General features: G+C 40.7%; 1 protein-coding gene and 1 long non-coding RNA gene across 4 annotated transcripts in view; one reads left to right on the top strand and one right to left on the bottom strand.

Annotated features, from left to right (window-relative positions):
- The window catches only part of atrn (attractin), a 136,418-nt gene that overhangs the window by 46,979 nt on the left and 64,576 nt on the right, over positions 1–24,863 (top strand). For all 3 annotated transcript variants that reach the window (XM_004554785.3, XM_004554786.6, XM_012920061.4), the window contains exons 19-25: positions 39–176; positions 2,674–2,767; positions 3,798–3,850; positions 6,551–6,645; positions 7,920–7,998; positions 8,570–8,727; positions 21,379–21,440. In XM_004554785.3, the coding sequence (XP_004554842.1) occupies positions 39–176; positions 2,674–2,767; positions 3,798–3,850; positions 6,551–6,645; positions 7,920–7,998; positions 8,570–8,727; positions 21,379–21,440 (679 nt within the window). The remainder of the gene's footprint in view (positions 1–38; positions 177–2,673; positions 2,768–3,797; positions 3,851–6,550; positions 6,646–7,919; positions 7,999–8,569; positions 8,728–21,378; positions 21,441–24,863) is intronic.
- LOC105940986 (uncharacterized) lies at positions 15,592–19,065 on the bottom strand. Its single transcript, XR_001167637.5, has 3 exons — positions 18,920–19,065; positions 18,146–18,234; positions 15,592–17,948 (listed from the first exon to the last, which is right to left on the bottom strand). It is a non-coding gene; the product is annotated as an uncharacterized LOC105940986 (long non-coding RNA).

Consider the following 24,863-nt stretch of genomic DNA (forward strand, 5'->3'; position numbering starts at 1 on the left):
GTGATGTTTATGCAGTATGTTTGTTTACTCTTTTGCAGCTTGTCAGTGTAATGGTCACAGCCAGTGTGTCAACGAAAGCATCTGTGAGAAGTGCGAGGACCTGACAACCGGCCGACACTGCGAGAGCTGCATCTCCGGCTTCTACGGAGATCCGACCAACGGGGGCAGCTGCCAGCGTGAGTATCCGTGGGCCGTTCGGCACGACGCTAAATCAGCCAGTCGGTATTTCGGCACGAGGCTTCATTTAACTTGTCAGTATTTTACAGTCCATTTTTATGTCAGCCATTTCCTGATTCCTCGCTGCACCGTAAAGCCTTCCCAGGGATATTAAAGATTTACTCCTTTACAGCTAATGCTGACAGTCAGTCAGTCGGATAACAAATCAATTGTCTATTCCTTCGACAGGTTAATTTAGATTACAGGTATATTACAGCCACAGTGTATGTTGTGTGATTTTTACTTTTTATGCCTCCCTCTGGTATGTACATATATTTATTAAGTTCTGCGTCTGTGACAGTCAATCAATAACCTGTCCTGTCTCCATTCAGCATCGCTATCTTGTCAGCGTGCCCCCTCGGGGACATTAAAGGCATGCTTTACTTCACAGCTAATTGGTTTGACTCAAGAGGCATTATGTGGACAAGTAAAAAGTACACAGTCAGTGCCTCAAAATGGAGATTATTATCAAATAATCAAGATGACACGTGTGACTAAATGATGATAAATCATAAGGTGGCTCTTTTCTTCAAAGTCCCCCACTGTTAGCAGACTTGTATGTATTTCACAGCTGTTTCTACCAAAGGGGTGAGTCATTTTAAGAATGATAAATGAGGATGAATTAATATAAAGGATGATGCGCATTAATGTTTGTGCAGGCACCTTAAAATGGGTCTTTTAAAAATCACCAAGCCTAATAGACATTTCACACGTGTTCACATACAAGACGGTTCTCTCTTGGGAGATGGAAAGTTGTTCTTCTCCTGGAGAGTGCTGCCTCGTTGCGATGTGATGGGCCAGATTGCCATGACTGCTGGTGTGCCCGTGTAGTTAACATAGTTTCAGAGGATGAGGCCTTTTTTTTGAGTCTCTAGGTGCAGCGGCCTCATGGGAATCTTTGAGCTTTTCAGTTAGATTTCAAATCCTGGACTCACGTGCTTCGTACACCTTCCGAACACAATCCGATGATAGTGGTGGGAAAAACCGTTGCGTAGCCACCGTTGCAAATTATTGGCCACAAGCTAGCTTAAAAAGATGTAAGAATTAGATGTTAAGCTTTAAACAGCATGGGGAAGCTGAGAGGTGGTGCTGTGCAATGCTTTATTTTTTTAAAGCACAGATGTTAGAGTTGCACATACATGTATGTTCATGTATGGCTTCACCACCTTACTTTGGTGTATGGCAGACCAAGGGTCACATAAAATAAATTCAAAAAACTGACAGTAATTCTGGCCTCTGGCTCTAATGCAAGTACTGTTTGGACAACAACACACAAAGCAAAATCTATACTTCCTGGTGCAAAACAGTCTAAAGGTAAAAACTATATCCTGAATCTTTGCTGATTCCCATCCATTTGTCCAGGTTTGACCTGTAAAGGGCCTGTTCTGGCTCGTGGGACACATGTTTGACAACCCGGGTTTAAATGAACTAAATAATGTGCTGGATGCTGTTTGTGCAGAATATTTTTATATGCACTAACAGTAATGATTCATCTGGAATGATTGTTATCAGAGATACGTTAAACATTCAGTCATATTGTAAAAAAAATCAACTGTAGAACTCATAACTGTGTTTAATAGATGAAATAAGAGCTTTTTCACTTGCGCAATATTATGAGAACTCAAAGGTGTGTAGCCTTAAGAAAAGCACTTCTCTGTGATATTAATCTGGTTCAGTTTGCCAGTAAGCTTGAAGACTGGACACTAGAGCAATGGAAAAGATCATGCAGTCATTTGTATTATTGTAGTGTCTTTGCCTTGCAATATAAAGCTCCTTGAGGTGACTGTTGTGATTTAGCAATATATAAATTGAATTGAATTAAATTGACCTTTTCCATAGTGGTTTGTACATCAGGGTAAGAAGTGAAGCCGATGAGGTGAAGCACCCCTCATGCCTCATGCTCACAGCCTGTGGGGACGGTGTTATTATGCAGGGTCAGCTGGACCACCTGGATATACTGCACGATGGATTCTTTTTTTTTTTCATCCAAGATATCACGGACATATTCCAAGATGACAATGTCAGAATTCATCATCCTCACATTGTTTGGTTCAGAGAGCATGAGACATTGTCACACATGGATTAGCCAGCACAGAGCGCAGACTTTAACCCCACTGAGAATCTTTGGGATGTACATGAGAAGACTTAATGCAGCAGAGGCGGTCCAATGAAATATTAGCGGCGGACTTTGAATCCTCATCCTGACCACCAAGCTGGAAGTGACAAGATAAAAAACAGAGCTTCACTATTATCACGCAGGGCAAAATGATTTAATACAGGAAGAGGCCATTAATGGAGTCTGTAGGTCTTATAGATTATGAATGTGCTGAATCAAGTTAATCAGTCATTAGATTATTTATATATGTGTAATATATTCACTCTACTGTGCAAGTCTTGTGTGTGGTTGCTGCAATGATAAGTAAAATAATTTATTTATCTATTTATTTATTTTTTCAGCCTGCAAGTGCAATGGCCACGCAAGCATGTGCAACCCTAACAATGGCAAGTGCTTCTGTACCACCAAGGGCATCAAAGGAGACAGATGCCACCTGTGAGTTTCACATTTCATGATGCTCGCCTGTCTCTCTGTCCTCTTTTTCACTCATGCGATGTCTGAAGTCTTTACTGTAATATTTTGCACCCCTAGAATTCAGATTGCTTGTGGGGTACCGTAGACTTTATTTTCTAGTTTGTCTCTGTGCAGCAGATCCATTATGTGTTACACCCAGAGAATCTGACAGCACAGTAGTGGTACCGGTCTATAGAAAACCCTCAAATAGCCTTTTTTTAACTTTTTCTAGGATTTTTTTCTTGAAGATGGTCCTTTGTGATAGTACGGGCTTGTAGTTCAGCACTTTGGGGATCAAAGCTGGTAACTGGTCAATCACAGGCATCAAGGCTTCTGCAATCTGTGTACCGTGAAAACAACATTCAGTGACGAGTAAAAGTGTGAATTCCTTTTAATGATTTAGTCAACTTCTCCAAAAATTAACAGCATACATGTATTTGTCAGTTGTTGAGCTAACCCAAGAACGAGCCTGTCAAACCACCAGCAGATTGAGAAATGGGTTTCCAGTAATCAACAACCTTTATGTGCAAAATTGCTGAACCACATGAACTTCAGTGGGTTTTTTTCCTCCCCTGAAATGTTATTTTCCAGACCTGTAAAGCCACATGTTGAGATTTCAAAATGAGAAACTCTAACCATGGCACAGCGCAGCAGCAGCTGTTCATTAGCGCTTGCAGCTATATTTTTAGTACTTGTCTTAACCCTGGACTTCATTATCAGAAGGTTTTCCAAAATCCATTTAAAAAGTTGAGATAAGGTTTCACAAATGATTGGTCATCAGTATGAAAATGAGGCCTTTTTTTCGCCTTATTAAATTTCTTTAAAGATTTCGTAGGCACACGTTTCCTGTGAATTCCCATCACGCTCACTCAGTCTCCTTTTAATCTTTTTTTTTTTATTCTTTTACACTGTGGTGTTACTTCCTGGCTGAAGGTTAACACTTCTCTTCCCTCTTTCCTTTCTTTCTGACTTTTCTACCATCCCTGTTCATCTTTCCCTCTCCTCTCTTCAGGTGTGAAGTCGAGAACCGCTACCAAGGCAACCCCCTCAAAGGAACATGCTATTGTAAGTGGAATTACAATTACTAACGTCAGTAAAGGGGTTTGTGTGTGCGTGCGTGTGCGGTGTCACATTAAGAGAGCACTATGAGGTCTGAATCTCTTCCTTGTTCATGTCAGTGGCAAGACAGCAACACGGCTCCTAAATCAAAGCAGTTTGATGTTTAAAAAATAACATCCAGAGCCAGAGCTGCTCTTTTAACCCTTTAAAACCGGTCAGAGCGGGCACGCTCCGTTTTGCGTAACTATTTTTAAATCCCGGTAGCACTGCGACCACGTGAGCTAGCGCAATAATTTTTTTTGCATATGAAACCGGAGGAGTTGTACTTACATCTTATGCCATCAGCTTGTCCTCGATCGGTTTCCTTCCACATATAGCTTTGCAAAAACTGCATAAAAAGCGCTTGCAGGAACAAAAACATAATATTCCAGAAACTCGCTTTGCCGATCCGATCAGCTGTTCGTAACACTTCCTACGTCCATCAGCGTGAACTATCGCATGTCCGCCATGACCTGCCCGAAACCGGAAGTGACGTCATTTTCGCGGAAATGTAGTTTTTTACCATCAAGGCCTCATGAGCTTATACTGATGTTTTTAAAAGTTATGTTTGACTTTATGACTTTCTGTGTCGTTTCTGGGATGCTTAGGACTCAAATTGCACTGCTGGAAATAGTTTATTTTGATGCATATGCTGCTTTTTTGCAAATTTGCATTATAATATTTATTTTCGTTTTTCCTGCAGTGTATAAAAATTGGTGTCTTTCAAAAATAAAACTATGAAGACACTCAAAATAAATTTCCTGTGGTGGGAAACTAGTTTGTGCAACTTTTTTGTATTTACAGTTTTGAGCCTCTTAAATTTCTCTAACTAGAAATATATGTTAAAAAACAAAAACGATTTTCAATTTTTTTGAAGTTTATTGCACTTTTTTGCAATTTATGTAATTACTATGCACTTAATGCATGCATATTATTAAAATTTAGGCTGTAATGGTTGTATTGATGTATAGCAACTTGAAATGCTCCAAAAAATGGCTCTACAACATGTAAAAATATAATATAAGCTCTGGCGGACTTGGTTCTATGGTAGGTCTTAAAGGGTTAAACAAGTCGCAGGTGGAAAGAATTGAAAGTGAGACGCAGATGAAATTGCCAAAAAAATGCATGTAAGCTTATAAAGGACCGTCTTGCTCTTTTTGCACCTGTGATAAGTCATTTTGCAGACAGATTGCAGTACAGCGGTCCTGCCATTTTAATCTCATTATCTGATGATTATGGAGGCTAAAGTGATGTCACGTTTGTCTAATCATCAGTACTTTCTAACCCAAACAAGCTATAAATCATGTTGGACTGTATAGTGTTAAATTTTCACACTGATGGAGGAACTAGGTCATCCATTGTGCTGCTTTAAAAAAAAAAAAAAAAGTATTTGTTTTTATTACCCTGTATTCTGCTAAGGTGTGAAAATGTTTCTAAGGCATAAATGAGCAGGAACATTAAGTGTTATCCATATTTACCCTGAATTAATTGGATAGTTTGTTAAAAATCAGTCAACTGTAAATTCATTCCTCATCAGATTATTAATCTATAATGGAATTTAACAGCTAGTGTTCAGACACAGCTTATTTTTGGTAGCAGCTGTTGCTATTTGTGGTTGTAGCAAACGCCCCCGTCATCCAAACACACTGCAACTTTAATAAAGAAGTCGGGCAGTAATTTGTAATTGGGAATTTTCAATCAGCCTGTGAGCCACGGTGATCTGATTTTCTGCTTTGCACAATATGAGTCTACGTCCCCACTGTGTTCGTTCGGTTACCTTGCTGGGAGCTTAGAGGCGTGCTGCCAGTGACTGCCAGCTCACCGTGGCTGCTCCTTCTTGTCCCATTACTCCCTGTAATATTTCAAAACGACCTGCTGTCAAAAAAATGCCAGCAGGGACTGTTGTTTTGTATGTGCGTTGGTGGGGAACAGTAGTGGCAAGCGCTCGGTTCCTGACACAAGCTGCATTTCCTGTTACTACCTAATAATAAAAATAAACTCATGTCTGCCGGTTACATTCCTTTTAATGTGAAGTTGAAGCAGTTGGGAATGTTTTCTGTACATTAGACGTTAATTACATTAGTGTTTTTTAATGACAGCACCATGTACTATTATTCAAATATCTATAAAGCTTTTGATCAGTGTTACCCTTGCTGTATGGAGAGGAAACAAACTAACAAATAAAACCCTCCAATTTTTCCAAGTACGTGATCCAGCTGTTTAAATTGATTTTTGACTGAAGTTGAACTTTTTTGTTGAACTTTTTGTTGAGGTGGGATTATTTTATGTTTACTTATTTTCGAGATTTGGCCCCATCTAAATCGCTCTTATCCAGATTATTTGAGTGGAACTGTAACTGCAGAATAACCCCTGGCGTCTGAATGCGTCCGTCTCCCGTGTTTTGTTGCGCTGTCCTGAAAGTGACCTTCAGCTGTAATTTACCGCTAGCTGACACGCTGTCATGTAACCCATCCTCTGTCCTGACCTTCATCACAGAGCACGCTCCAAAATCCTCAGGTCTCGAATCGAATGTTTGAAACGGGGAAAGAATGGGAGTAATTTTCTGAAACCATGTTCTTGTGTGACTTTCAAACTAGACTGATTGAGTTGTTCTTCTGCTTCTTTTTGTAATCCCCACCACATTCCTCCCACGCTGGCTTCAAACAGACACGCTCCTCATCGACTACCAGTTCACCTTCAGCCTGTCGCAGGAAGACGACCGCTACTACACGGCCATCAACTTTGTGGCCACACCTGAGGAGGTATGTGTCTAACAGTGAGCACCCCACCGCCACAGCAGCTGTCACTTCTGTGAGGATTAGAAAGTTTACAGTTGTTGTCGAACAAATAGGCTCACTTCTTTGTCATTTTAGGGATAACTTAGATGGTAGTTCAGTAGTTTACATGCACACCGATTGTACTGGACAGGCAGGAAGCACGGTGACGCCAAAACTAACTTCAAAATAAAATAAGAATCAGTATTTAATAATCACTCAACAAACTGAGTCGACTGGTTTACTATGTTCCCTGCAGGAAAGTTTCCTCGCTGATAAGCTGGTGATCAGAGCGAAGAGTAATGTGGCCACTCATCAGAGAGTCAGTCACACAGATGTTTTTTACAGCAAACAAAAGCTTGTCTGGTCGTGTTTACCTGGCTGCAGCATCTGGGGCCAAAATTGAAACATAAGCATCTGATTAAATGTTCCAGATGGTATTTTTCCCCTGACAAAGCTTCTACTAAAGATTTACAAATACACAATCGGCTACAGGGGAAGCTCAACTCTTACAGCAAATCACAACATATTTCGATATATATTTAGCAAATCCAGGAAACTTGTGGTGAAGTTGAATTTTTAGCTGTTTGAGTTGTTCCGCAGTTATTTAGTAAATCAGAAACCAAAAGATCGTTTACAAAATATAGAATTGAGCAGACGATTTCAAAGTCAAGACAAAGCGATGATAACATCTGTGACGCACATGTGTAACAATAAATAGTGAAGACATCTGGATTTCTCGCCGTCTAGCTTCAGCCGGCTTCGCTGAAGCTGTTGAAATGTTAATTGTTGCCTTTTTTTTCTTTAATAAATGATTGATTCATGAACGCCGGCTTTCAGTTAGTGAGTAAACATCAATTACATCTCAGCTTACATCTGTTTGACATTATTTGAGCTTCACTTACAGTGAATGTGATACATACAGTGTTCAGCTGCGGTGCTTATTCAAACATTTGATTTGTTAATTCGGCCTCCCATTAGCTCTGCAAATTTGCTCTGGTCTGCAATAGAGTAAGTGCTTGTGCAGCTACAAAGTGATACCGGAGGAGTGAACAAAGTTGCTGCTCTGCAGTTACAGTAAAACGTAAGGGCTTTCCTGGTCTGTGTGCTACGAGCAGTTTGTTTTTCGTTTACTCTGGTGGCTGCAGTAAAAAACGGACTCGCCCATCTTCACTGAATTGCGGTTCGACCACTATGGGGCACGTGGGGGAAATGACACCAGTAAACTGATGATGATGACTTGTTCGTGTTTCTGTCCTCAGCCAAACCGAGATCTAGACATGTTCATAAATGCCTCCAAGAACTTCAATCTGAATGTAACCTGGGCCACCAGCTTCACCGGTAAGTCTCAACAAAGCCCCTTATTAGTGCTGCTCAACGAATTAGTCAATGAGCTAATGATTGGCCAGTGATTGAAATATGCACTCAAGTGTTTAAATTAAGGCTTAAAATGATAAATATTACTGATTTTCTCAGACAAAGTGAAGATGACTGGTTTTATATTCATGTAATAACAAGTTAATGACAAGGTTTTGTTTTGTTTTTTGTCACCATGTTCACAGCTGTTTAAAAATGATATGAAAAGTCACCTGTCTTTCCATTGTAGTAGTTTCTGCACCAGGAGATTTACAAATGTGAAGTAATGCAGATATTTCACATTTGTTGTGTCAATAAAATTCCACCAGACACTGGAGCAGAAATGAGAAATTCTCCTTTTCTTTTTGTCTTGTCTTGTTTTTTCTTTTTTTAAAAAATAATTTCCTCCATCATCTATAACTTTTGTATGATTTGACATTTTTGTCCTGTCTTCCCTTTCCCCTTTCTTCTCCTCTTTTCTTTATCATCCTGTTATTTCTATTTTCTGTATTCCTATTTTCTCCCTCCATCTCTGTCCCTTTTTTGTGTCACCCAGCGGGCACCCAGGCCGGAGAGGAGATCCCCATCGTCTCTCGGAGCAACATTAAAGAGTTCAAAGAAAGCTTTTCCAATGAGAACTTTGATTTCCGAAACAGCCCCAACATTACTTTCTTCGTCTACGTCAGTAACTTCACGTGGCCCATCAAGATCCAAGTAAGCAACTCGTACGCTTAACGATAACTGATCCGTTTTTGTTACCATACATATTTGTAAAGCAGGGAGGTAAAGACAGGCTCACTACAGATTAATGCAATACTAAAATTCTGTTCAATTTGTAACTCTATATTTATGATACAGCTCCACTGTGAGCAATACATTTACATAAAAACTGACATGTATTGATGACTCAAATGCCAAAGAAGCGTGATCGATTGTCAGTTTATGGAGTGCTCTTATCTGGGCACATTTACTTCTGCCAGACAGAGTAAGTCATTCATGTGACATCTAAGAATCAGCATTCATTCACTGGTTTGATGAAAGTGAAAAGAATGTTAGATATGAATTTAAAAGTGTTAAAATGAGAAGCTTGGTGTATGACAAAGTGTGGGAAGTAGAATTAATGATGGCCGGAAACCTTAAACGTGACAGGTAGAGAAGGTTGCTTTGTTTCTGTGTCACATATATGAAAAAGGGGACGAGTTTACCAAATGTAGCTTTAAGTCAAATTCACTGGTATTTTGCAAATATAATAATAAACGTGAATTTGCTGTGCAATTGTGTAACTTTATTAGCAGCGTCCTCCTGAAATGCGCCAACAACATCGAAAGTAACATCCTCCTCTCTACCCCTTAACGCTCTTTTGGTCGCTATGGTAACGTGTGAATATTTCTTTCAAAATAAGACACAACTGCAATATGAGTTAACCAAGTTAACGATAAAACCCCAGAAACCATAAATTTCACACCTGAGCCTAAACTCTCGTGGCCCAGTGCTAAATGACTCGGCCCGGGGGTTGGGGACCGCTGACGTAGCGGATCAATACAGGGCGTCCATGACCCTGTTGGGGACACTCCCATAGGGCTTAAATCCAGGGCTCTCCACCTGTTGTTCTTAGAACTGAAGAAGCTTCTCGGATAAGAGGTGAAACGTCTTTAAGACACTTAAATAAGTCCAGAGGCTTTTCTTTCCAAGCTCCTTAGACAACTCTGAGATAAGCAGTATCCGCAATGCTAAAACAACATACAAACATGACACTTTAAAAGCCAAAGACACCTTTATAGAGTTGTAATTTATGTGTTAGCTGTGTGTTGTAGTGGTTACTGCAGTTTTTTTTTTTTTTTAACTTTTAGAACAATTATCTATGTCAATTTGAAATTTCCTCTGTCACCAGGACAGAGGACAGTTTGCTGACTTTGTTCCAGGCCTCTGAATTATTAAAATTAAACCAGCTTGGTTTGACTGTACAGACAAAACAGCAGTGGTGTTTAATTTTTGATCGTTTTTGTTATTGTGCAGCATGTAATGGAGCTGTGTTGTTTTTTCAGAAAGTAAGCCTTTTCTTTTCACCTGAAATGAGTTCTTATTGGCTTTATTGCTGACATAGTTAGCAAAATGGTAATCAATACAACACTTTACGTCTCAGTACTCAGCGGCTTTGATTCAAGTAACACTGTAACACAGACTCGGCCCTGATTAAAATGCAGCTGTACTCAGTTGCCTTATGCTTAACGACTGTGTTGTGTTTGAAACGCCTCATACAGCTTTGTATCGACATCCTTACACGTGTAGTTGTCACTGATGTAGGATGTGGCTTGTTTTCTGTGTAGATTCGTAGAGTTCTAATAAAGCATTTCAGGAAATTGCATCTGAAAATGTGCCGTGTGTACATGGGTGTTTGTGCAGGGTGGTATAAACTCCTGCATCAATACAACCTGTTGGTGTAATAAATGAATGTTCTGCCAGGACTGCGCGCTGCTGGAGGGGGAGAGTCACTCTGGGCCTGGCTTCCTGTGCCCGACTGTGTGCCTCTCCAAACAGTTCTGGGAATGATTTTCGGTGGTTGCCCCCCTTGCAAGCTTCTTCCCCCACCTCTCGCCCTCCTCCTGTAGGGGAGGAAAAAAATAAAATCCTGCCTCCATCTACCATATCCTGCCTTGTGAGGGCTTTTAGTTTAGAACACCCAAACTGCTGCCAACCAGCCTCAGGAGGTGCAGCTCCACAGCAGAGCAGAGAGCTTAGCTGACTTAGCTCCCCCCACACCCCACTCGGCCTCTTTTAGGTCCACCTCACCTTCTGCCTTCCTGGGTGGGATCATGTAGAAGATCACCCCTATTTTGAAACTAAAACACAGGTCTGTTGCTATGTTTTTTGGGTTTCTTGCCCCCTACTTTGCACTCGTGGAGTTTTATCTTCGTCAGCGAGGTAACAATTTCTGTTTGGGTTTTTTTTGTTTTTTTTTAAACCACTTCTTCTGACTAATAGTTCTTGATTTTTCCTTTGCCTTTTCTCGCTCTCCTCGCATTCAGCGGTCTGCTGCAGTGTGACACTTGGATACGTGAGCGCGCTTGTGTGTGGAACCGTAGGCGGCAGGTCCTCTGGTGTTGGCAGGCAGAGATCGGCATGCTGGAAAATGGTTCATAAACAGCAACTTAGAAAGAGCAAGGGCAAAGTGGAATGTTAAGTTGAAACACATGCTGCATTCAGAGTGCGCGAAGCTAAGCTCTCTCTCTCTGAGCTATACAGGGCTCTCTGTCTTTCTCTTGCTCCCTCTCTTCACACGCCACCTCAAGGTTGCTTCTGTTTGCTTTCACAGGGTTGGAAGTGGCGCTCGAACAGCAGGCGCATCATTTTGAAGGGAATTTGTTTTTTGCTCGTTTTACCTTCGCTCCACTTTGTCCGAACACACGGTTGAGTTCAAGCTTTTTGGAATTATTACACATTTCTTCACATCAGATCAAAAACTTCTAAAAGCCCTGAATTGAATTACAGGACACACCCCGTTGTAATTAGTCTCATTTACCAAATGAGATCTTTCCCAGTGGTCGGAGTGAATTCCGTGATGAGTTCATCAACCGTCGAGCTGCTCGGATCATCAAAGCAGAATCAATTGCAGGGAGATTAGTAAGCCCGGAGTTCTCACACACCTCTTTTCTCCCTTTTTTCCTGATGAAGAATAGATCAGATTTTAATGATGTTTGTAATGAAACACAAATCCCAGACTAATTACATTAAAGACCTGTGATCTCCTGTTCCATGCCTTAGTGAACATGTCACGATATGGTAGAGATTACAACGGCCTGCAATTTAATACCCCGCCGTGGAGTAGCAGCATCTGTAGCTATCAGCTGACTGCTGCTCTGCATATCTGTACGGACCCGTGTAGCGTTTATCTGGGCCATGCCTCGCTGCCTGGTGGGTGTGTCTTGATAGTGATCGCAGAGAGGTTGGAAAACAGAAGCAGTGGTTTTTGCAGTGACTGATACAACATAAAATTACTGTATAAAAACTAAAGGAAAATGAAAACTTAAAAAGGTACCATGCACATTAATATAGTGGTTATATATGAAAGTATTCTACCTTTAAAAAAATCTACATGTTTAACACCTTAATCTGAGATGCACTAAGATAACAGGAGTAAGTACTTTCCTTAGGAATACCACTTACAGAAATTGATAATTGCGTCACCTTGCAGTAATTGCATAACTCATTTCTAGTTTGTAAAGCAGGTAATTTAGTCTTAATTTAGATTTAAAGACTAATCGTTAGATTCTTTCTTCCTTTTTAAGTTCCTCCTGGCGTGATCGGAGGTGTGGCTCTGTGTTTCTCTTTAAAATATGCCCAATGTTTTTGAACATATTCCTGTTCAGCTCAGAAGCTTTACTTCTTTTTAAAATCTGTCATTTTGGCAGCATGCTGGAGATTATCGTGCCAAATGTTCATGTGACTTGGAGTCATCTTTTAGGCTTTTTACTTTTTTAGCTTTCCCTTTTTTTAAATCACATTGTTGTTGCCTCGACTTTCCATTTTGGTGTGTGTTTGTCAGTTTAGTCATTCTAAAGGATCGTGCTTGTTCATAAAATGGCAGTACTCCTTTGTTTTGGCTCAGAAACATTTTAAAACATTTGACACTGAAGTAAGTTTGCACAGATTTTACTTACGGATTTTGTTGTTTACTGTAAATTTGAAAATCAGCCAGCTACTCATCATTTTCCAGCTAATCTAACTTGCTCAGTACAGTAAAGTAAAACTGTTTACTGACCTTTGAGGCTTCACTTTGACTGTGCTGTTTTGAGAAAAATGTAAATTTTTCTGCAGTGTATGGCTGCAGTGACAGAGCTGCCATGCTGAGGTTTAGCAGGTATAGTGTTGTTTTGTTGATGACGGTTCTTTTTGTGGTGTTGTTTTTGCCCCTGTATCAGGATTAAATCAGTCTGAGTTTGATGGGAGTATTATTACTTCTCCAAGTATTTGGTCACAAACACAAAGCGCTGGACTCTTGATTGTTCCTCAGAAGATGTCAGATTCATTAGATGGTTAAGTCATTTCACACCAAAAAACAGAAAGAGAGAAAACCCTCCAGTACTGTTACAGCAAAAGTCCAGAGTTCACCAACATCATCATACATCATTTGTATACACCAGGGTTGTCAAACATAAGGCCCTGGGGCCAGAATCGGCCCAGCAAAGACTCCAATGTGGCCCACTTTGACCCCCATCTTTGGAAAATGTGACAACACCTATTGCCATTCATACTACACCAAATTAAGTAATAGATGAACAACAGTTAAAACTAGAGATGGACCGATCCGAAATTACGTATCTGTATCGGTCCGATACTGACCTAAATTACTGGATCGGATATCGGAGAGAAATAAAAAATGTAATCAGATCCATTAAATATCACAAAAGCACCTCACAAAACTTGCGACATGGCGTAACTCTGCTCATAACCGTAGCACGTCGGAGCAGTATGCATCACGTGATAGAGCGGCTGTGGCATGCAAGACTGTCAGCGGTCTGGAGCCTCGCTACCAAACCGGCATCTAACAACAGCTTGATAATCTGTTGTTAGAATTTATTTAATTTTACTTTGTACACCAGGATCTTTTTCTCTGTTGAAGAAAGATGTTGAATCTATTTAATTATTCTTGAAAAATAATTGATTTCTGTGCATTTTTTTTTCCCCACCCTGCATCAAATTAAAGTTGATTACGTCGATTAAGCATCATGAGGTGGAGGGTGGTTCCCCCCCCCCACCCCCCGGGAGTTTGCAACCCTATTAGTTAGGTTGCTTAATATTTCTGCTAAGTACTCTTTAAAATACCAGAATAGGGAGGATAGACTAGGTTTAAGTTTATTAGATTGAACTATGAGATAGTTTGGGTGCAGTGTATTTTTTGCACACAGGTATAACAGAATAGCTTTAGTGTTGTTGTTTATTTAAACTTGAGTATGAACTTATACTAAATGCAGCAAGATATTAAAAATGCCATCTCTAGTTAAAACACAGTGAAAAAACAGGAACTTTCTTATCTCCTGTCAATTTCTGTCTTTGAGGAGTTTTTGGTGAATTAATGTAAATTACTCTCCTGTGTTTGTAATTTCTACCATAAACTTTTCTGCAATTTTCTACATTTATTATTTGTGTTGATAGATTTTTCATTTACTACACAACATTCGTGTAAGTTTGACGATCTGATCGACCGCTTGTCACAATCAGCTGGTTTGTTTTCAGATGTCGTTCACAGCAGCACGATAGAATCCAAAGTTCTACACAGTCCAGCACATTTAAAATGACTTTCCTCTCAGACCCCTTCCTTTATAGCAGAACCTGTTGAGCAGGCATCCCTCGCAATGATAACGACACTTTCCTTCAAAACTCCAATATACTTCAAGCAGCTGTCAGAATCCATTAAGGCAGAATATTTCCAATCCTAATGCCCGGCAGCAGGCTGACAGACCCTGCTGTGAGATCCTTTACAACCCCTAAAGAATTCACCCTCTGCTGGGCACATAACTAGAGCGTCGCCCAGGCCGCCTGCTGCCACCTTCAGCCTGCCTGTCACTGACAGAGAACCGCACATTGCTGACACTTGAGATTAGCCGCTACAATAACTGTTATCGCACATCTTCCCAGTGCCACAGCCTCCTCACACTGTTCAAAATTGAGTCGAAGCACTAATGGCACGGAGTTATGTCGCTGCTTTTTCTTGTGCTGGACAAATTGGCGTTGTTTTTGATGGGGTGGGGGCAGAGAATTATGAATCTCTAATCAACGAAAAAGAAAAAAAAATGCGACGGCTTTGTTAGGACGTTGTCATAAGGCATGCTGGGTTTCAGTGCCCCGACCGACAGGGCTTCTTTGATAATTCTATGCTTCGCACTTTAAAGAATTCCTGCAATTCGCAGGTTCATAAGCTCTCCGGTGCGTTTTCTCTCAGCCTTTCACTTTTACCCCCACTTTACATTCATGAGGACGAGGAAGTAAAATATTTCCTCCAAACATTTTTCTCTTAATTGCAAATAACCTAATTGGCTTCTTTAAAAATGGAATAATTTCCTGAAATGCCTCCGCAGGGTTTTTATTGAAGATGCATGGATGAATTTTAAGCCTAAGAGTTTGACAATGCTGCATTGTGTAATGTCAAAATCACATATATTACACTGCAGTAAGTTAAACATAGTCTTGTACTTTTAGTTAAAATGAGGCGTTCATGTGTCCTGCCAAAGATTGGCAAACATTTTAATGAACAGACAAACAGCATATTCAAACATTTGGTCTCTTAGTTTGGAATCAGAACGATGCCACCTTGAAACGAAACCGAAAAAAATATTGAAACCGAAAATAAATGAACTGAAAAATCTTGTATTGAAACCGAAAAAAAAAAAATGATAGTGAAAAACAATTCTTCGCTTACAATTTTTTTTTTTTTCCCCAGTTTCAATCTGCTGGCACGGTTTTGGCGTCCAGGGGCGCGCTGGGGGGGGGCGGGGATTCCGGCCCGCATGTATTTGCACACATTATAGAGGCCACTAGTGCTGACCATTGACTGTAGAACAGTCAATGGTGCTGACCAAGCTGCCATCTTTCTCTCTTCCCGTCTTTCAATGGCTGTAGAGTCCATGCGAGTAAACTGGTGGCACAGCTGTGGATGCATATAAGGCAAAACACAGAGCCTGTTTCTTTGACATGGGAAAATCAAGAGATGTCAACCAAAACACCAGGAAAAGAACTGTGGAGCTCCATAAGTGTGGCTCAGTTTTGAATACAATTTGGTGCCATTTACAATTAAGAAATACAGACAGTTTCTCTCTTTACTCTTAAAGTTAACAAATGTTTTTTATATTTATCAATCTAAAAAAAATAAACATTTAGTCTGATTTGATGTTACAATTAAAAAAGTGTTTGTGTTTTGATCTGAAGAATACATAAATATCTGGTTTCAACTGTATATTTGATGATTGTCAGCACAAAGAGGGAGAGAGAGGAACAGAGAGGGAGAGAGAGAATGAGGACAGAACAGAGATGAACAAGAGCAGGTGAGACACACATGTTAGTCAAATGGTTGTTTACCAAAAGTATCACCGTATCATAGGTACTCGTTTCTTTTTAGGTTTGTTATTTTTCAAGTTATATATTTATTAAGTTTTGCAGGCTTGTTTGAACAACAAGGCTAAATAATTATATAAACTTTTCTCAATCTAAATAGTGTACTTTAGTAGAATTAAAAAATAAGTGTAGTGCAGCTCTATGATGATTTTTAGTGCTACTATCATCTAGTTTTGATTCTGGTTCTGTCTTGGTTAAATCCTAAGTAGTCCTGACTTTGAACTGTTGTAGTCCTGTTTTAATTCTGGATCAGTTCTGGGTCTGGTTGAATTGGGGTTTAGTCCTCGTGTCTTGATGCAGCCCTGATTTAGTTCTGCCTTGCTGCTTAATTAAAAAACTAGTTTAAAGTGTCCTGCATATGATATATATTTTTCCCTATATGAAGTCATTCTTTTTTGAACAAAACTCAAAACAGAGCAAATTAATCTTTCAGTCATTTCTACAAACCGCAAGTAAGTAATCATTTTTTGTCGTTTTTCCTTGCTGTCCCACTGGACTGGACATTAGTTTAGGTTTTTTTTTTTTGCTACATCTGGTGAACTTGTGGTAAAATGCTGGTGTTAGCCTATTCGTCGTAGCAAGCTAGCCTGAAGCTAATATCTGCTAAATTTAGGGACACCCGTGTCTCTTTAGGAGTTGGAGGCCGGTGTTTTAGGAGCGGCACAAGATCTCATCAACAGGCAGTGTTGGGCAGTAACGTAATACATGCAGCAGCGTTACGTATTTAAAATACAAAATATGAGTAAATGTATCCGTTACAGTTACCGTTCAATAGGTGATATTGAGAATACAGTTAGTTTGTTGAAATAAATGGATTACATGGCGGTATTTTCCTGTTTCATATGTTAGGCTATGGTCTCTCTATTTTTGGTAATTCCACGCCAGTGGAAACCCAAACAAAACAATAAGAGCCTCTAAAAATTATTATACAAAAATGATTTAATATGAAGGCAACAGGCAGAGTGTTAAAGGCATTGCCCTAAACAATGTAGCCTCAGGCCTCAGTGTAGTCCGTGCTGCAGGGAGAATGGACTGCCATACCCGTGATGTGTCTGTGAGTGAGGAGGAAGGAAAAGTACGAGCTGTCACGGAGCAGAAACGGGAGCTGGAAGCATGTAAATATAATAATAACTACTGCAGCCAAAAAGAGTGCCTGACGAGCCCAGCTGTAAGTAAGTTGTTAAGACTCGACTGTGTTCGTGTTTTCCTCTGAAACAATAAGTCCCGCTGGAGCAGCCTTTCAACGCCTCTCTCTGTCTCTAGCTAGCAAAGTCGACCCAGACAACAAAGTAAAGCTAGTTTTCAGCTACGAGCCCGACACGAACCCGACGTATTAGCCAGAGGTCCCTTTACTACGGTTCGGAGCCGCTGACCTGTTTTATATACACGCGGAATAGTTTTCTACACGAGATCGTTGCAAAAAGTGCAGCCTTACCTAATGTCCACCTACTGTTACTCATTTATATTAAGATTTTAACATCTAGTTGGTATTGGTATGGCGAGTAGCCTTCAGTAATAGTAATAAATCACACAGCAATAGTACATTCATGTAGTTATAAAGTATTCAGAATACATTACTTCTATAATCTTTGGTGGAATACATTTTAAAATTAACCTTCCCAACACTGGGGTGATTAATCCTTTTGACTTTTTGTCTTTAACTTTATCAATAAAACAGCTGCAGCTTTCACTGACAGCACGTGTGGTACTTTAACCTTTGTACTGTTTTCTTCAGTTAATTTTGGAGTTACTACAAAGATTGAAGATATAGGATGATCTGTCTGCTGTCACTGGGTGGTGCTGAGGTCTGAATCTGAGGACGGCTCCTGTAATCACAAACAGAACAGAATCATTACAAACTGAAATATAAAGTTTATCTCTCAAATCTGAAATAGAGCTGATCCTTCTGTCCTCACACACTCGGGATCTGAAGTTGTTCAGTCTACAGTTCTGCCGACAGCTGTTTATTTTTATTTGTTTTAAAGGCCTTATATACTAACACATTTTCTAATATTATGTTTACCTTTGAGTTGTTGATGCTTTATAAATGGACATCTGCAAAGATGAGATGATGGAGCAGGTTTCAGTTCTGGTTCAGTCTGCTGCTGCATCCTGGTCACAACATACGGAGGTGTTATCAGCAGTGAACAAGAAATATTAATGCTTCAAATTATTTGTCCTAAAGGATGCAAGCTGTACAGAGTACTGCACATGTGACTTTGTGAATATAACTCATTAAAAATTATTCAGACAGTTTTTTAACCTGAATATTTGTAACAAACTCAGTAAAAAAAAAAAAAGCAAAAATAATCAGAGGAAAAAATGTAACATTTTAACTTAAACTGACAAGCGGAAGTAGTTTGGTTTCAGTACATAAGTATCGGGCTTTGCTCTTTAATCCGTAGCTATTGACTAATGTGGGGTTACTGAAGTGCCAGGTTTTTAAAAGTTGGCGTTAATGTCCTTCCACATGTGGAAAGCGACAGAAAACATGCTGCTGTTTCCACATATTTAATAATCAGCTCTGCACAGGAGCAGAAGCAGAGTCCAGCCTGTTGCTCTTACAGTATAATAAAAGTACAGTAACCGTGGTTAGTCACTGAGCAGCCCGGTGCGTTTCTCTTGATTTCTTTAGTCAGGGTAAATTCATTCACCTGCACGGGTTAGCTAAACGAACTATACAAAACACGTTTCCCCGACAGCCGAGTGCTCATCTTAGCTAGCTAAGGTGAGCACTAGCTAGGTAGCTAGCTAAGGACCTAAATTACGGATTAGTTTACAAACACATTTAACTTACCAAAAATAATGCGGTGGGGCCTCAGGTCCTCCTGTCCGGTAGTCCAATTTACTGAAGAACACCTCAGGCTGTCACTTTGAAATACTCGGTAATGTAAACGCTGGACCTCTCTGCATCTGCCATTCCCGAACAGACACGTGCATGTTTGTCCGTGACCGCAGCCGCGTCGTCAGTGTTTTCTCCAGTCATTGGTCAGCATTATAATATATGCAAATACATGCGGGTCGGAATCCCCGCCCCCGCGCCCCCGGACGCCAAAACAGTGCCAGCAGAGTGAAACTGAAAAATGGATTGAAACTGAAAAAAAAAAATTGTAAGCGTATAAAACAAAAAAATTAGTTTCAATTAATTGTTTTTCACTATCAATTTCTTTTCGGTTTCAATACAAGATTTTTCAGTACATTTATTTCAGTTACAATTTTTTTTTTTTCCGGTTTCGTTTCAAGGTGGCATCGTTCTGATTCCACATCTTAAAGCATCCATAGTTATTTAATCCCTAAAAGTAACTAGACAGAATTACACTAAGTATGAATAGCTGGAAGTAATCAGCCTGTATAGAACTTTTTGTAGGTTGAATAGTTGTACCCCAAATCAAACATTACCACCCACGTGCCAATCGCATGTACGGTTCTAGAGATATGAAGGAAATGGGTGATAACGAGGGAAACTTTAGCTCATAACCTCGTCAGGAAGGTTGCAGGATGCTAAGTGCAGGAGTACAGGGTGTTTCCGCAGGGTCCCAAGTTAATAGATATGTGACAAGACCCACTTTGAGAGAGGTTTTTTTTTTTTTTTTTTTTTTGTCAGTCCCGAGTCAACCTACCGTACTTTGGGGGAGTGCATTTCAGGTCATTCTGAGTCAGCTTGTATAACTTTCCTGGGTAGGTTTTGTGAAATCCAGACGGGGCTTGGAGTGGTTATGGTTTGGGAAAAGATGCTGGTAGGGGTCCGGTCTATTGACTGATAATGGTTTGAAATGAAGGGGGACTGGTGATGCACAGGAAAAAGAAGACATTTGTTGTAGAAAGCGTACATTACTTGTTGATGGCTCACAGTCAGTGGCCTATTTGTACCTGGATAAACATCAAATCACTGATTTTTAAAGCATTAGTGGCACATATTGTCCATTATAGTACTCTGTGGTTAATTCCTAAACTGCTCCAGTGTTGGTCGCCTGTCCCGATCTGTGCTGATGTCATCGTTTTAAAACTTTTCCCTGACTATACTGGTACCCTGAACTTATCTTCAGTGTTCAACAGTCTGGAGCAAAATGATTACACTGAGGAATCTGTGCTCAACAGTAATCAACGGCAACACATTAGCAATCCAGATGGCGCTGACTCCACAAGTAAATTAGACCCCAGGCCGATCCTACAGCACCCCACACCCCCTGTCACCTCACTGTAAAGCCCGGTGCCTTTGGCCTGGTTGAGGTCTGGTGTAAAGACACTGTAGATATTTTTGCAATCTGACCGGTCTGTTTTTTTTTCCCCCCACCTATTGCATATTCATGGACTAATCTGAGTATGACAGGTGGTTTGTGTTGGGTTTTTTTTTTGTTTGTTTTTTTGTTTTTGTTTATATATATATATATATATATATATATATATATATATATATATATATATATATATATATATATATATATATATATATATATATATATATATATATATATATATATATATATTTACCCTCCGAGGAATGCTATGCTGCACCAGCTTTTCATACAAATTATAAGCAGTGAGGAGTTTTGGTTCAAGTTCCCACATAACAGAAACATGGCAGCAGCTACATTACCTCTGGTTTGCCAGATAGAGGCAGTGTTGTGTTGTTGTAGGAACAGGTGGATGTAAGGCATTTTGCTTGGGGGTGGGGGGGTGGAGTTGTAGGCGTAAGAAGAGGAGGGGGCATTGGGGAGTTGGTACCTCACTGCCAATGTTACCCCTGGCAACCTTGATTAAGACAGGATTATGTTAGCACAATTGCTCTTGTGATGATTACATAGTGAATATTTCTGCCCACATGTGCAGGAATGCTTTTTTTTTGTGCAGGCTGTGGGCAGCTGAGAGGTCCGGCGGCTGGGTCGTTGTCTCTGACAGGCGTGTAGTCGGGAGCACAGATAAGCCAACCGACTGGCAACCTCCCAGCAGTTGGGGATAGCCGTGTATGGGTAGCCTCAGCGAAGGAGAAATGTCACTGATAAGAATAATAATAATAAATGTTTTAGACACACTGTAAAGTGTTGATCATATAGATGGTTCACAGTATGCAATGCAAACATGCATAGTGAGAGCAGGAGCATCCCTCCTGCTCTCCTCAGATCTGCAAGGTCAGCGCTGGTCAAAAGCTTGATTTATTTATTTTTTTGAATGTATAACGCTGACCTGCTTCAAAATCTCCTCTATTAAAGCAGATTTCTGACTCACTCCTGTGCCCTCTGTTTCCTGTTTTAACAGATTGCCTTCTCCCAGCATAGTAACTTCATGGATCTGGTGCAGTTCTTCGTCACGTTCTTCAGGTAAGCGGCCGTCCCCTGTCAACTCGCCCGCTCCTCCACCAGAGATGCCGGGCGTTAATGTTGCTGCACTCACCCTTAATGTGTACATACATGTGCCTGTGTTCAACGTGAACGATGGTGATGGATTACCAAAGCTGCTTTCCCCTTTTTATACCAGCCATTTTTGATTCTGCTGTGCCTTACACAGCCTGACGTACAGTGTAAAAACATTATTTTGTGGCAAACGTGATAGTAAAATGTGCTATTTGTGTGTGTGTGTGTTCGTTTGACCCTCCTGTTAATCACTGTGTTAAGCAATTAACAAATGTTAAAGAAACAGCGTAGCACCACTTCCCCAAATAACCCACAAAATATGTAACGTGATGAACCTCATTATGCAATGCAAGGTTATTTTAAAAGTATGTGTCTGTGAGAAAGAAGCTGTGAGCTCGAGAGTGGAGTAGAGACGTTGAGACAAACTGTGGCGCTCTGGCCTGGACTGGTAAGGGCATCGTAGGGAGTGGGGAGCAGTTATATGAAAGCACGGTGCAAGGCAGCCGTGGCTGGTGTGAGATCACCCTTAGTATATGCCTTAAGACACTCTTACAAGAAGTGGAGATGACTTCAGTCATTTGAAGAATTGAAGATATTCTGTTGATGGTATCTTAAACTGCAGCTACATGCTCATGTTTGTATGGCAGCTACTCACTTAAAAGATACATGAGCCTAAAATTCAAAAGAAGCATCGTTAGAATCAGAGTTAATTCCACATTCATAATGTTTGCTTTGCTTTGAAGTCAGGCACATACAGTAGCCCCTGTATCGGCTTACTTCTGCAGTTTATGATGCCGTGTTGACTCAGATGTTAAAATGTGCGATGGCACGGAGACGGAACTGTTTTTTGCCGTCTTGCACATGAGTTTGCACACATCTTCCTGTGATGTATCTGTTATGTTTGAGTGACTCACCTCTGTGTCTTGACTGGAATTTAAAATGAATTTCTGGAGTATTGTTGGCACAGTGATGCGCTACTTTGTAATGATGGAGATGCAGTTTGTTTTGGTTTTTTTCCCTGGCAGGTCTAAAAATGTGCATATGTTCGGCTTGGACGAATCCCCGAGTCTGTGCTCGACGTCTTCAGAAACTGCTGTAATGTGTTATCGATTCAAAAATGAGATGGAACAAAAATTGGATACACAACTGTGTCCTTGCATGCTCGACTGCATGTATGGTATTTCTCTCGAGTATCCAGCGTGCGGGTTTGTGTTTGCGCGCCTCCAACCCAGAGGAGAATTGTAGGACTCTTTTCATGTTTGTGTGCTCGCCACATTGTGTTGAAGAAATTGCCAGCTGTTCCGAGTCGTGCTGTTTTTATCGATCCGGCAGCCATGTAAAGGACGATAGATTTGATCAAGCTGCTTTGATGGATCCTTTTTTTATTTTTCTGACCGGCCGTTCGGCTGTTCGACAACGTGTTTCAGCATCAGCTGAATAAACCGCCTTTCTCTCCTGAGGTTTATTTTGGATGCGTTCGCCATTAAAGGCAGTAGGACGGCATTGTGCACCTCACTTCCTCTGCTTTCACTTAGAAACCCCGCGGTTACTGGATTGTGATGCTGGTACGTTTATTGACATGCGTCAGCATTTGGGTGTTTGCATGTCAGCAGAGCAGCTGTGTGTAGGAAGCAGAGTCACAGCGATTCATAAACAGAACCATCTTCCCGTTGTGCTCCCTATTTCTCTACTCTTCCCCTTTCTGTCTCTCCTTCATTCATCATTTTTTAGATTCCCCCGCCTTCCTTCTAGCTGCTCTCTTTTCTTTTTTTTCCCTATCCCCGCTTTTCTTGTCCCCTGCCTCTTTCTTATCCTCCCCATTTCCCACCTTCCCACCATGTTCTCCTCTGTCTTTCTCCTTTCATGTCTGGCTCTCCCATCTTCCCCTTCTGTTTGCCTCCTCCATTTTTCCCCTCTGTCCCTTGCCTAGTTTTTCCTCGCCTGTCTCCACAGCCCTCCCCACCTTCCCCTGGCTTGTGTTTTGTTTTTTGTTTTTTTTTTACTCCTAGCCTCCCACCACTCCCTCTGACTTGCTCTTAATCCCACAGCGCTGTCCTTTTTGATGTGTTTTGCCGCCTGCCACTGATTCAGCACAAGATGAGGAGACTTAAAGTTAGCAAGCTTGCAGCAGCCGTGTCCCTGTTTGCTTCCCGTTCTGTGGGTTCTGCATTGTTTGCGTTGCGGGGGAGGAGAGGGATGCTAATTAACGTGAAAATTGTTTGCTCTCCTTCACTCAGTCTTTCTCGGTGTCTTAATCTCTCTTTCTTGCTCCTCTCGCTGCCATGTTCCCTGTGGGGACAGATGAAGGTAGTGCCATTCTGTTATCTGCAGTGCCAGCACAGATACCCCCACGAGCGTTCTCCAGCCACAGAGCAGAACAGAAGAGATGCATTAAACATCAGCGTTAACAGCAAACAGATGCATCCACATACTCGTGTCCAGTCTTCCAGCTCTTTCTCACCTTTAGGCTTCCTAGGCTCTTTAAAGCAGGCAACCCCTCCCAAACGTTTCAGATCGAGCAGAGTCAGGGTCTTCTCCAACATTTCTGAATAATTTTAAGCTTTTTTTTCCTTTCATGAATGTTTAACAAATATGAATGTTGTCTCTAGCTGTGCAAATTGAGTGTTTTCTTCTAGGCCTGGAAAAGCCCTGGAGAATGTGAAATTTCATAAAAACTTTTTTTTTTTTTTTTTTTTGGAAATGCAATGAAAATGTATTCTCACTTTCTCCCTAGCTGTCATGTTTTTAATTTTAAACTTGGCTGCTGCTAAAGCAAGCGGTCTTTGAAGTAATAGTGACCTGAATGACAAATTTCTTGGCTACCAAACTGGTTGAGTAGAAGAGGCTAAAGAACTGCCACAAAAAAAATTTGCAACATTTTAACATTTGCACACGGGAGCACATTCGTCATGGAAATATTAGTGCAGTTTTGGCTTCTTCTTATTTGGAAGTCTGACACTACACATCATATAACCTACATTTCTCACTCCTGCAAAAGGAAAGCAAAAAGTTTTTTTCTTTATACTTTATCTTATATACAAAGGAAACGTTTAGCAAAGGTGTGTACAGAAGTAAGACCCACAGAGGTTACATCTGTGTCTTGGGGAACTGATGGTACTTGAATAGATAATAAGCAAAATGACATAAAACCACTTTAATATCCTGTTCAGCCAGATGCAGATATTTCAGCGTTAGCACTGAGTTCTACAGCTCGCAGCAGTGTGGGCTAAACAAGAGAGAGATGGTGTTTTGAAGTAACTACAATCTGGCATAAAGAACAAGGTCAAGGCACGGCAATGAAACTGTCAAGTGTTTGAGACAACATTCAACTTGTTTAACCTGCAGTGAGATCGCACTTGTTCTGCTCTGGGAGCTGCTTTTTATTTTCGT

The sequence above is a fragment of the Maylandia zebra genome, linkage group LG19 (genome assembly GCF_041146795.1).
Source record: "Maylandia zebra isolate NMK-2024a linkage group LG19, Mzebra_GT3a, whole genome shotgun sequence".
Taxonomy (NCBI): Eukaryota; Metazoa; Chordata; class Actinopteri; order Cichliformes; family Cichlidae; genus Maylandia; species Maylandia zebra.